Below are 13,702 nucleotides of genomic sequence, written 5' to 3' on the forward strand. Positions count from 1 at the left end.
CTCAAAGAGCACAGCACCTTTTCTTACGTGGGCACACCATGCTGAGCGGTCCTGTACAAGTGTCTCCCATGTTGCACAGTCAAATCCAAAGTTCTTGAGAGAGACCCTGAGTGTCCTTGTATCGTTTCTTCTGGCCACCATGTGTTTGCCTGGTGGTCCAGGATAAAGTAGGAATAAGCAAAAGTGGGAAGGTCCTAGAATGAGAGGGGATTAGGGAAGGCTTCCTGTCAGCTGCCTCAATGCCCAGTCAAGTTGCAGACGTACCCAGTGGGATAACAACAACTGAGCTTCCCCAAGCAGGGGGCCCCAGAGGCTAGACTCCACATCAGAGGTCCAAGTAGCAAAACAAAGACGTAGACACACTCCTAGAAGTGATCCCCGTGACCTCCTTCACTTGTCTTCATCGCTCTTCATCCGGAAAGCACGCTCTGGCTGAATAGCCACCAACCAGCCAACCAGGGGAAGGAGGGAAGTAGGCAGACATGGCAAGCATCAATCACAGAAGGGAGGCGCTGGGGCACTTTTGGAGTGAGGAAGAAAAATCAGAGATGCTATCCCCGGAAGAGACACAGAGACCCGAGCCTGCCTCTTACACATTCTGAAGCTATTTGTAGAGACAGCTGAAGCTGCAGGGGTTTGTGTACTCAGAGAACAAACGAGCTAAAGCAGAATATACAGAGAACTGTAGGCAGAGTCTTTGGAAGCAGTGCAGACTGGAGACAGGCACAAGTGTGGCACTACAGACAAGATCAGAGAAAGGCATGGGAATGGCAAATGGTCAGAAGGGGCTGCCCAACAGGGTAGAAGGCTGTATGAAGACCAAGGAGCCACAGATCTTGGAAAGCATTGATTTATCTTGCAAAAAGATCACTGCCTAGAGTGGTGGATCAGTGGAATAGATTAGGTACAAATTACATTACAGTAAATGACCATAGTAATGTAGTATATTCTAAACCCAAAGATCCAAGCTTTTGGAACAAAAACTCATTATTTGACAAAAACTGCTGGGAAAACTGGAAAACAGTATGGCAGAAACTAGGTACAGACCAACATCTCACACATACAGCAAGTTAAGGTCAAAATAGATACATGAGTTACATATAAAGGGTGGTAATATAAGCAAATGAAGAGAGCAGGGAATAGTTTATCTGTCAGATTGATGGATAAGGGATTTAAGACCAAAGAAGATATAAAATAGATCATTTTAATTATATAAAATGTGAAAGTTTTTGCACAAATGAAACCAATGCAGCCAAAATTATAAGGGAAGCAGAAAACTTGGGGGTGGGGGGAATTTTTGCAACAATCTCTGATAAAGGTCTCATTTATCAAATATATAGAGAACTGAGTCAACTTTTTTTTTTTTAGATAGAAGTTTTTTTTTTTTTTAATGTTTAACAATCACTGCCATACAATTGCGATTTTATCCCCCCCTACCTACCCCCCACTACCCCCCTCCCTCCCCACGACTGCATACAATTCTGTATAGATTCTACATATACTTTCCTATTGAGTATATTTTCACTATAGTCATGCTATGTAGTCAGACTAAGATAAATGAAAAAAATCGTATAACAAATCAGAACATGATACACAAACACATACACATACACAAACATGATCTGCTACATTATGTGAGTGACTTCCATATTTCTCTCTCTGAGTGTGGAAGGCATTTTGCCTTGAGATCCACCATTGGGATTTTTTTTTTTTTGTAAGAAGTTCTTGCGTTATTACAAAAATCTAAGTCTACCAGAAAAAACTCTCACACACTGTGGTCGTTGCTGTGCATAAAGTTCTCCTGGCTCTGCTCCTTTCACTCAGCATCAGGTCATATAAGTCCTTCCAGGCCTCTCTGAAGTCTTCTTGTTCATCATTTCTTATGGCACAATAGTACTCCATTACATTCATATACCATAATTTATTCAGCCATTCCCCAATTGATGGACATCCCCTTGACTTCCAGTTTTTGGCAACTACATAGAGTGCTGCTATAAATATTTTTGTACATGTGGGACCCTTTCCCATTTTTATGATCTCTTGGGGATATAGTCCTAGTAGCGATATTGCTGGGTCAAAGGGTATGCACATTTTTGTAGCCCTTTGGGCATAGTTCCAAATTGCTCTCCAGAATGGTTGGATGAGCTCGCAGCTCCACCAACAATGAATTAGTGTTCCAACTCTCCCACATCCTCTCCAGAATTTATCATTTTCTTGTTCTGTCATGTTTGCCAATCTTATAGGTGTGATGTGGTACCTCAGAGTTGTTTTGATTTGCATCTCTCTAACCAATAGTGATTTAGAGCATTTTTTCATATGATTATAGATAGCTTTAATTTCTTCCTCTGAAAATTGCCTGTTCATATCCTTTGACCATTTATCAATTGGGGAATGACCTGAGTCAACTTTTTAAAAATACAAGTCATTCCCCAAGATAAATGGTCAAAGGATATGAATAAGCAGTTCTCAGACAAAGAAACCAAAGTTATCTACAGTCATACAAAAAAAAATGCTCTAAATTACTACTGATCAGAGAAATGCAAATTAAAACAATTCTGAGGAACCACCTCACACCTATCAGATTGGCTAAGATGACCAAAAAAAAATGTCAGAGGGGATGTGGGAAAACTAGGACACTAATGCACTATTGGTAGAGTTGTCAGCTGATCCGACCATTCTGGAGAACAATTTGGAACTAGGCCCAAAGGCACATAGTTGATGTAACAATACCACTGCTCGGTCTATAACCCAAAGACATCCCCCAAAAAGGGAAAAGGACCTATTTGTACAAAAATATTTATAGCAGCTTTTTTTTATGGTGGCTAAGAATCAGAAAACAAAGAGATGCCCATCAGTTGGGGAATGGCTAAATAAGCTGTGGTATATGATTGTAATGGAATATAATTGCACTATAAGAAAAAACAAGCAGGATGATAGCAGAAAAGTCTGGGAAGACTTACATGAAGCCATGCCTAGTGAAGTGAACAGAACCAGGAGAATGTCGTCCATGGTGCAGCAATACTGAATGACAGCTCTTCTGAGCAACACCATGACCCGAAACAATCCCAAAGGACTCATGATGAAGCAGCCCGTCCACCTCCAGAGAAAGACTGATGTTGACTGAATACAGACTGTAGCAGGCTACTTTTCACTCTAATTTTGTTTCTTACTTATCTTGTACAGAACAGCTAACACAGAGACGTGTTACAGAGTTGCACGTGTGTAACCCAAATCTGACTACTCATCATCCCCGGGACAGGAGAGGGCTGAGAGGAAGGGAGGAAAGGATACAATTTGGAGCTCAGAACTTTAAATAAAAATGCTTAAAAATTGGGGACAAAACCCGAGATCACTGCCAGCCTCCAAGAGAGCAAGTTCCACCATCGATGCGGGAAGAGCGGCCACATGACACAGGGCTGTGTGAGGAGAGAGCTGTGCGGGAAAGGAGGGACAGAAAGGAAGGAGGAGAGGAAGGAAGAAGGAAGGAAGGAAGGAAGGAAGGAAGGAAGGAAGGAAGGAAGGAAGGAAGGAAGGAAGGAAGGAAGGAAGGAAGGAAGGAAGGAAGGAAGGGAGGGAGGAAGGGAGGAAGGAAGGAAGGAAGGAAGGGAGGGAGGGAGGGAGGAAGGAAGGAAGGAAGGAAGGAAGGAAGGAAGGAAGGAAGGAAGGAAGGAAGGAAGGAAGGAAAATGACCAGATGATCACTAGAAAGGGCAAGTTATTTTAGTGATCGGAAAAACCTAAACAAATTTAAAGGTCTAAAGGAAAAAGTCCATAGAAAAGAAAAATATTACAAATGTTAGAACTAGAAAGGGTAACTATGAGATGGCCTAAGGTCTGGAGAAAGCGGGAAAGGACAAGATGCACAGGATGGTGCAGACTTCAGCATTGGCCAAGACAATCTGTTCCTCTGACACTAAAGAAAATGATGACAAAGCTGGCACAACCAGCAAAATGTACAGTGAAAGCTGGAGACTTTAAAGGAGCTCACAAAAATTGTAACATTTTCAACATCGGAGGTGAGACTATCTACTAAAAAGGAATGAGCAGGAAAGAAATAAGGGTTTTAGGAAATAAGACCAAGTCTAGACTAAGTACTGTCCTTTGAAAAATGTTATAGGAGAAAAGAAAAGCTAAAAAAACTAATTTGATGGGGCCAAAGTTGAAAATATCCAACATGAAACTATTTTGCAACATGAGCCCAAGTCTCAGAGTCATGAGCCGGTCTGAGACCAGATTCTCAAATAACCAACCACTACTCTTGGATGGCTAAAAAATCATGGGAACAGAGGGCTCACCTTCTACACAGAGGGGTTTGGCCAGGTTGCAGTCTAAGAAGGAGTAGAGAGGACAAGGCCCCAAATCAAGGCCTGACCTGGGCCCTTCCCTTAGAGAGAGAGAACCTTTCCAAGGCCCCCTCTATCAAGTCGTGCCTGATTATTTGCATGTGGTGACTCCACTTGAGAAATGGAGTGCCTGGAGGCCAGGGTTGGGGTAACTCCAGCACACAGTACCTGGCACACAGTAAGCAATTAATAAATGTCTGTGAACTAACAGCAAAATCTTCATATATTAACTAAAGATGTTAGTAAAAAGCCAAACTTCCTAAGTTTGGAGAAAAATCTGGCTCCCAAATTGATCTTAAGTCACATCGCAAATCCTGACAGCCACTGAGAAACATTTAGTAAGAGGAGGGGAAAAGTCCCATTTCCCAGATGAAACAGGGAATGGAAATCACCAGCTTCTCTAAACAGCAACAAAGGACTGAGCTGGGCCAACCAGGTCATACCACTAATGAACAGGCTGCACTCACATGGGCTGAATGTAACACATGCCACATCTCTCCCCTTCTTTAACACAAGAGGTCAAATTTAAAATAGAATTTTTAAAATTTTGAGTCAAAAATACCATAAAACTGTGTCTATTCAATTCCACAAACATCTATTAAGTACCTACTGTGTACAGCGCACTATGGTCGCAAAGCCAAAACAAATATGGTCCGGTGGTCCACAAAAAGCTCCCATTCTACCAGGAAGACATAAACTATGCGCACTTAAGGAAGCACCAGCTGGTTTGAGGCAGGAGGCAAGACTGGAAAAGGGCCCCACAGGCTGACTATGAGAGGAGCCTCAAGCTCCAGGTGCAGAGAGGGCAAAAAACAGAGGAAAACTAGGAAAACCAGGCAGGCAGAGGGGGCACTGGAATGCCCAGATCCCCCGGGGGCTCGTATAGCTGGAACAGTGCACGAAGGGCAGTAACCACAAAAATGGAGGGAAAGGGAGGGTGAGTCAGACGGCAGAGGGCTTAAGCTCCTGGCCAGGTCAGAAGGCCCAGGAACAGACTGTGAGAGACTGCCCACCAGGGGATTCTGTCTTTGAACTGGGTGACCAAATAGAGGGAAGGGCCTTTATATTCCCCCACTTACTGACCCAGCCCTTTTCACCAGACAGCTCCCACCAGCACAGTCCTTTACACACACTTCATCATCAGATTCACAGTACAAATGTCAGTCTCCTTTTCTTTCAGGCTAACAAACTGATGCTCAGGAATGTTAGGGGACTTGCCCCCGATGTGCAGAAGATGCAGCCACAGACAAGGTCATAAGCTGGGATCCTAGCAAAGCTGCGGCCATGCCCACTAGCTGGGTGACCTGAGGCGAGCCATTTAACATGTGCCTCAGTGGCCTTCTATGTTAAATGAGGGTGTTAACAGTTATCTCCCAGAGCGTTGTGAGGATCACACAAGATAGTATTTGTAAGCACTTTGCAAACCTTGAGGGGCCACTCAGCACCATCAGATGGGGATGGGGATGTCTCCTGACTCTCCTAGATACCTCTTAACAGACTCAAAGACTTCAGCCCTCATCTTTCACCCTCCTCCTTACTCTATCGTGTCTAGGACTCCTCCAGGCATGAGCCTGGGAGCAGAGAAGGTGCCAACCTGCTTGGGAGACTGGAGGAGCTTCCTCACTCCGGGAGGGCCTTATATAATCTGTATCCATGAATCACTGGCTTCCTGCAAAGCCTCTACCCTTCCAAAATGCCAGCACTCCCACAACCATTCTGTCCCCTTCTCTTCACCACACTAAGACCAGTGGCCATCTCAAAGTTCCCTCTGACTCACTCCCACCTAAAATCCTTCTTTCCTCAAACCTGACCCAGATCCGTTACTTCATACATTCCCAAAGTGCCTTAATATGTCTCTTATAGTCTTACATACCTAAATGAACTGTATCTATGTTGTCTTTATACAATGTCTTACATGTCCCAGTGTAGATATCTTAACCTACCTCTGTTCAATTACAAATTATAAACATAAATTAATAGATAATGTCTTGTTTCTTTTGCATCTTTCCATGTTCTACTTTACAATGCTTAGCAAAACATTACTGAAAGAACAATTTACTTAGGAGTTTTAAATGTTTAAGTGAGCTTTATTTTTCCTGTGAATGTTCATGTAATGGCATCACAAATCTATGCTAAAAAAAAAACCATTAAACAGTTTTGTTTTGGTTTTCTGGCCAGAAATGAGACTTAGCAATCCTAGGAGAAAACATACAAGCCACAGCAACAGTCTGTAGTTATAGCTATCACAACACCCAAATGCACACAGGAAAAAGAGGGAAAAAATAAGGAATTTAGATTTTATCTTCAAAACACAAAGTTTAAAGAAAAAGTGTGATTTGCAAATGAAAAGGTCAAAGCCTAACACAAGTTAAAAGAGAAGCTACAAATGAAGGAGTAGGAGAGAAGGAAGCTGGGACGAGAGAAACAGAAAGGCCCTCGAAAGAGCCATGGGTGCCAGCCGGCCTCCGTGAAAAGGGATTGTTTTTATTCACGCTACTTCTGGCCATTGGACCTTCAGAGTTTCCTTTCCTCTGACTAAGTACCACAGATTGTGCCTCTTTCAAAGTCACTCCTTCTCATTTCCATAACCTCTCTCCAGGTCTCAGTTTCCATGTCTGTAAAATTCCAAAGTTAAATTTTAAGTGGCACAGTGGATAGAAGGCCAGATCTGGAGTCAGGAAGATCTGACTAGCTATGTGCCCCTGGACAAGTCACTTAACCTCTATCTGCTTCAGTTTCCACATCCGTAAAATGGGTATAATACTAACACCTACCTCAGAGGGTGGTTGTGAGGGTCAAATCAGGTCATATTTATTAAACTCTTTACAAACAGTTAGGTGCTAGATATCTGCTAGGCCCTGCCTGATGAAGGAACACGGGAGAACCTGAGGGTCGAGCCTGATTGAGTTCTCCTGGAAACATGCCCTCTGTCACAAAAGGGAACAAGCTTCTTTAGCGAGTCTCTTTCCCCAGGAGCTTCCCAGCCAGAAAGACTACTCATGACCACTCACTGTGGAAGGGGAAGAACTGGGGGATAGGCTCAGTCACGCCCAGAGGGCCTACACCTCTGACTGGTCAAGAGTCGGCTGCATGTAGAAATTTTACAGCCGCACCAGAGAGAAGGGTAGACAAAATACACCCAATACAAGGAAGGCAAATCTGGGAAGCTAGGAAGATGCACAGGCTTGGCAGAGGGCCTGGTGAGCACTGTGGGACCCTGGGCCTCAGTTTCCTATTCTGTAAAATGGATTTGAATGAAATTAGCTCTAAATCTCCAATTATCTGATCTACAGGGATGTCGTCCACCTCTGCAGATGTTCAAGTTGAGACTGGTGCAGAAGGAGAGCATGTTAGTGAGCAGACAGAGAGTGACCTCTGAGGAACAGGTCAAAGGCAGGGAACACAGGGGATACAATGTACAAAGACTATAAAGACAGGAAGGGCTTTTGGTGGTCTTCTAATCCTGGAGGCAATGGGGAGTCAGTGGAGTTGACTGAGTAGGAGGTGATATGGTCAGAGCTGGGCTCTAGAAGATCATTGCAAAGCTGAGGGGGGAAAGAATCTAGAGGCACAAGGTGAGGAGGACCGGCCCCCAAGGGCAGCTCTGTGAGGGACAAGAAGGTGATATGGAAAAGGGATGTTGTGAAGGGAGATACAAGTCTTGTGAAGAGAATGGGTATGGGGGGTAAGAGAGAGCAAGTCCAGGATGGCACCTTGACGATGAGGCCTGGTGATCAGAAAGATGGTGGTCCTTCCACAGCAACAGGAAGGTAACAAAAGGAGAGTCCAGGGGAAAGCTAACAGGGGAAAGCTAACAAGTTCTGTCTGGGAAATGTTGAGTCTGAGGTGTCTATGTCCGAGGTATCAGTCCACAGCTGAATTGATCATTGAAGATGTCCAAAAGGTAACTGGTGATATCAGACAGGAGCTTAGAAAAGAGGTCAGGGCTGGACGAACAGATCTGAGAATCCTTCTCATAGAGGGCATAACTGAACACAGAATTCCAGAGAATATCAAGATGTTAGAAGGTTTTCTTAAGTGAGCAAGGCAAAGAAATCAAAGACAACAACAGAATGGGAAAGATGAGATCTCTTCAAGCAAATTAAGGAATATCAAAAGAATGTTTCATGCAAAACTGGGCAGGATAAAAGACAAAAATAACAAGGACTCAACAGAAGCTGAAGAGATCAGGAAAAAGCGCTAAGAACACACACAAGAACTATACAATAAAGATCTTAACCTCACCCCATAACCACGACAGTGTGATTACTGATCTAGAGACACACATCCTAGAGAACGAAGTCAAGTGGCCCTTTGGAAGCACTGCAAAAAATAAGGCTAGCAGAAGTGATGGAATTCCAGCTGAGCTCTTTAAAATCCTAAAAGATGATGCTGTTAAAGTGATGCACTCAATATGCCAGCACATTTGTTTGGCCCGGAAAACATCAGTTTTGCAGCCCAATCCTACAGAAGGCAATGCAAGAAATGTTAGATTACTGAACAACTGTGCTCATTTCACACTTAAGTTCTACTTAAGATTCTGCGAGTGAGGCTTTGGCAATATGTGAACTGAGAATTACCAGAAGAACAGACTGGTTTTTGAAGAGGAAGAAGAACGAGAGACCAAATTGCCAACATTTGTTGGATTATAGAGAAAGTAAGGGAGTTCCAGGGAAACATCTACTTCTGCTTCACTGACTACACTAAAGTCTTTGACTGTGTGGATCATGACAAAATACGTCAAGTCCTCAAAGAGATAGGAGTATCAGATCATCTTACTTGTCTCCTAAGGAACCGTATGTGGGCCAAGAAGCAGCAGTTAGATGAGAGCATGGGACAACTGAATGGTTTCAGATTGGGGAGGGAGTATGACAAGGCTGTATATTCTCACCTTATTTACTTAACTTACATGCATAGTACATCATGCAAAATACACAGCTGGACTGATCAAAAGCTGGAATTAGATATGCAAATAATGCCTCTTATGGCAGAAAGTGAAAAAGAATTAAAAGACTTTTAATGAGGGTGAAAGAGGACAATGTAAAGGCTAACTTGCTGCTTAACATGAAAAAAAACTAAGATCTTGGCAACAGATCCCATCACTTCCTGGCAAACAGAGGGAGAAAAAATGGAAGCCGTGTCAGATTTTATATTCTTGGGCTCAAAGATTAGTGCAGATGGCAATTGCACCCATGAAACTATAAGACATCTGCTCCTTGGAAGGAAAGCTATGACAAATCTGGACAGCAGACTAAAAAGTAAAGACATTACCTTGATGACAAAGGTCCATATAGTCAAGGCTTTGGTTTTTCCAGTAGTAATGCATGGTTGTGAGAGCTGGAATGTAGGGAAAGCTGAGCACCGCAGAATCAACATTTTTGAGCTGTGGGGCTGGAGAAGACTTTTGAGAGTGCCATGGACAGCAAGGAGATCAAATCAGTTGATAATTAATTCAGACTCTTCACTGGAAGGACAAATACTAAAACTGAATCTGAAATAGTTTGGTTACATAAAGAGAAGACAGAACTCATTGGAAAAGCCCCTGATGCTGGGAAAGATTAAAAGTAAAAGGAGAAGGGCATGGCAGAGGATGAGATGGATAGTGTCTTGGAAGCAATGAGCGTGAGCTTGGACGTGGAGAGACAGTGGAGGACAGAAGAGCCTGGTGTGCTATGGTCCATGGGGTCACAAAGAGTCAGACACAACTGAACAATAACTGAACTCACGCACGCTGATGGGATCCCCAAACAAGATCAAATAGAGTACAGGTTCTTAACCTTTTTTTGTGTCCTAGACACACTACCTCTCAGCCCCAGGAGTCTTGCTCTAAAATGCACAAAATTTTAGTTTTACAAATAAAATACTTAATATTAAAATAAATAAGAAAATACTGAACACTTAAATACTTAGTATAGAAAAGAAACAAATTATATCAAAATATAGTAATCAAAATATCTTTAAAAAATTAAAATAAGTTCACAGACCTCAGGGCCAAGACCCTCCAGTAAATGTGGGAGAGAAGGGCCCAGGACAGACTCTTGGGAAACATCTACATGTGGTAGTCATGATCTGGAAGAAGGTTCAGCAAAAGAGACAGAGATAGGGCAGTCACAGAGGTAGAAAGAGAACCAGGAGAGAACAGTATCATGGAAACCCAAAAAGGATCAACATCAGCCATTTAAAGGCTGCTGTGGGCAAGGATGGGGAGGAAGGAGAAAAGGCCATTTTTGTTGTTTGGACGTTCAGTCAGTTCGGGCTCTTTGTGACCCTGTATGGGTTTTCTTTGCCATTTGCTTCTCCGGTGGAGAACTGCCACTAGATCTGGCAATGAAGAAATTGTTAGTGCCTGGAGAGACAGCTTCAGAGCAAGGCTAAGGCCACAGGGCAGAGAAGGAAGCACTCAGAGGAGGGTGAGAGGACTGTCCGTACACTGCTCTGCCAAGAGCAAAGAGGCAGGATGGCAGGGAACAGGGAAGGCAGGCTCGGGTGAGGGTCTCTGAAGGTCTGGGGAGATGTGGGAGGGTCTGTAGGCAGCAGGAGAGCACCAGTGGGGAGGGAGAAACGAGATTAGTGAGAGGCTGAGGATGGAGGAGGCAGTCAGCTGGAGAAGAGGCCTGGCAGCAGGGGTCACTGGGCAAGGGGAAGGGTGTGAGACAGGGGGTACTGTGGGGCATGTTGTAGGAATGTGAGATGGCGAGTGGGGCAAAGAACCTCAATGTTTTCAGGGAAGTCAGAGGCAAGGGCCTGGAGTAGGGGGGGTCAGAGAGGGTGCCAAGGGTTAGAAAGGCCACTGTGGGGATGGCAGAAATGATTGCTGGAGAATATGTAACAAGCTGTGGTGGAACTGTCAGCATGGTTTGTGATCTGCTCCACTCAACGGTATGTGAAAAAGAGAGAAAGACAAGGTTGGTGAGAGTGATCAAAGAAACGATGGATGACAGGGCAAGGGGCTGAAATCTCCCAGCAGGACAGTGGGCATGAGGCAGAGAGAAAGATGGAGCTAGCTACTGACCTCCCAGAAAAAGGACACTGCCCCAGGGCAGAAGGAACTGGCCCCCAGAAGCTTGGCTGATACAGATTTGGACTGAATCATCCTCAGAGCAGGGGGCGCCGCTGATCAACAGTGGTCAAGCTGGCGCCTAGAAGGGGCAATGGGGACACGAGTGGGAAGGTGACCACAGCTGGCCAGAGGACAACAGGAGGTGGGAACCAAGCTAGAAGAGGCAGAAGAGGAAAAGGCTTAAGGTGAAAGAGAGATGAGATAAGGAGGAGCTGCTTAGAGAATGTGGCCTCTGCACGTGAAGAAGGGGTGCCAAGGGACATAGGGGAAAGAGGGGGCAGCACTCCAGGCCCACCTGAGGCAGGCTCTGTGCTTAGGCAGCTGGTGACATGTGGGTAGAGTACTGAGCCTGGAAAACCTGAGTTCAAATCCTGCCTCAGACAGTGACTGAAGTAATCCTGGGCAAGTCACTTCACCTTTGTCTGCCTGGGTTTTTAATCACCATCACAAGGATCAAATGAGTCAACATTTGTGAAAAGATCCCAGCACACAGTAAGCATTCCCTTCCCTTCTCATCCATCAATAAAATACCTAAGAGGAAAAAGCAGGAACCCTACGTCCAGAACACTGATCCAGTGACTCACACACACTGCACCCCTCCCCCCAAACCTATTCCCAGTCCCACACAACCCACTCTACTCACCTGCCTTCATGGGGTTCCAGGGCAGGTCCACTCCACTCAATGTGGAGCGGAGAGTTGGTAAACTCTGACTGGGCCTGCCTCAGACACTGGCCAGTTGTACCACCACAAGCAAGCTACTGACCATGGGTAACTCCTGGGAGAAGTCCCCACACGTGGCCTATCCAGCCTGTCTCCCTCTGCATGGCACTCTTCTCAATGGCCCCTCCCTCCAGACCCCCTCCACCACTCGAGCATCCCCTCATCTCAAAGGCCAGTTAGATGCCTTTCCATCACCTCCCCACCCCCCACCCCCCAGCCATGTAAGAGCTCACTAGAAAGTAGGTGAAGGTCTCAATCACTTAACTAGCATTCATTAAGCACCTACTATGTGCCAGGCACCCAGCTAAGCCCTGGGGATCCAAAAACCGGCCAGAGAAGGTCCCTGCCCTCAAGGAGTTTCCCTTCTAACCCCAAGACAACAAACAAAGCACCAATCACAAACAGCTACAGAGCAGGCAGATCAATGGGAGATAATTAACGGAGGGAAGGCACTAGAAACAAGAGGGGCTGGAAAGGTTTCCTGTGGAAGGAGGATTTTAGCTGGGACTCGGAGGAAGCCAGGTAGTGAAGAGGAGAAAAGGAGAGCATTCCTGGCAGGGGGCACTGCCGGAGAAAATGTCCAGAGTCGGGAGATGGAGTCCTCGGTTTGAGGAATGGCCAGAAGATCGCTGTTCCTGAATCGGGGAGACTGGAAAGGCAGGAGGGGCCCAGGGGAGGAAGGGCACCGAATGCCCAAAGGAGGATTTGGGGTTTGATTCTGAAGGCAATGGGGTTACTCTGAGGGGTGACACGGTCAGACCTAGGCTTCGGGACAGTCACTGGGGCCCCTGAATGGAGGATAAACCCCAGTGGGGAGTTCTGGGGCAGGCAGACCCCCCAGCAGGTGTGCCCAGGGGCGCGGGCAGGGGCTGGGGTCTCCCAGGAGTCAGGGCTCCCTCCAGGGATGCCGCCTGTCCCCTGTAGCTCGGCCAAACGAGGCAGACGCCGCTGGTAACAAAGTATCCACATTGCGGTCAGGGGCGCCCAGCCCAGAGCCGCCTCGAGGTCTGCTGGGGGAGGGGGTCACCCCCAGCTCCCCCTTCGGGGCGCTGAACCCCTCCCGCCGAGCCTGGGGCCCCGCCCCTTTGGGGGAGGGGGCGAGCAGGAAGAATGGGAGAGAAGGAGGAGGGGAGGAGGAGGATGGAGAGAGAGAGAATGGAAGGGGAGGGGCGGGGGGCTCCCGGGGGCGGGGCCGCGAGCTCTCCCCGCGCGCCCACCCCTCTCCATCCGTCCGTCCGCGCGTCCGTCGGTCCGACAGCCCCCTCCCCCCCCGAACGGCCTCTCCCGCTCGGCGACGGTGGCCCCCCGCCCCGCCCAGCCCGAGACCCCCCCCGCGCGGTGCTTCCCCCCCGTCCGGGCCCCCGCCTCGTGCCGCTCCCGCCCCGGCTCGCGCTCGCTTTACCTGCTGATCTTCTGCGCGAAGGCTCGGCGCTCCGCCATGGCTGCGGCGCCCGGGCCCGGCCGACTGGGACTAGGACTGGGACTGGGACTGGGACTGCGCGCCCCCGCCCCGCCGGGCGCGCGCCTCCACAGCGCGCCGCCGATCGCCCCGCCCCCTCCCTCTGCGCAGGCGCGCGGC

General features: G+C 46.8%; 1 protein-coding gene across 4 annotated transcripts in view; it reads right to left on the minus strand.

Moving 5' to 3' along the window:
* DOCK7 (dedicator of cytokinesis 7) overlaps positions 1-13,683 on the minus strand; it is a 157,125-nt gene extending 143,442 nt beyond the window's left edge. For 3 of the 4 annotated variants that reach the window (XM_072649711.1, XM_072649710.1, XM_072649709.1), the window contains exon 1: positions 13,526-13,683. In XM_072649711.1, the coding sequence (XP_072505812.1) occupies positions 13,526-13,563 (38 nt within the window). In that variant the 5' untranslated portion in view covers positions 13,564-13,683. The remainder of the gene's footprint in view (positions 1-13,525) is intronic. The other variant, XM_072649712.1, reaches the window with a different exon arrangement.
* Between the last annotated feature and the right edge of the window lie 19 nt (positions 13,684-13,702).

This window comes from Notamacropus eugenii, chromosome 2 (assembly GCF_028372415.1).
Source record: "Notamacropus eugenii isolate mMacEug1 chromosome 2, mMacEug1.pri_v2, whole genome shotgun sequence".
Taxonomy (NCBI): Eukaryota; Metazoa; Chordata; class Mammalia; order Diprotodontia; family Macropodidae; genus Notamacropus; species Notamacropus eugenii.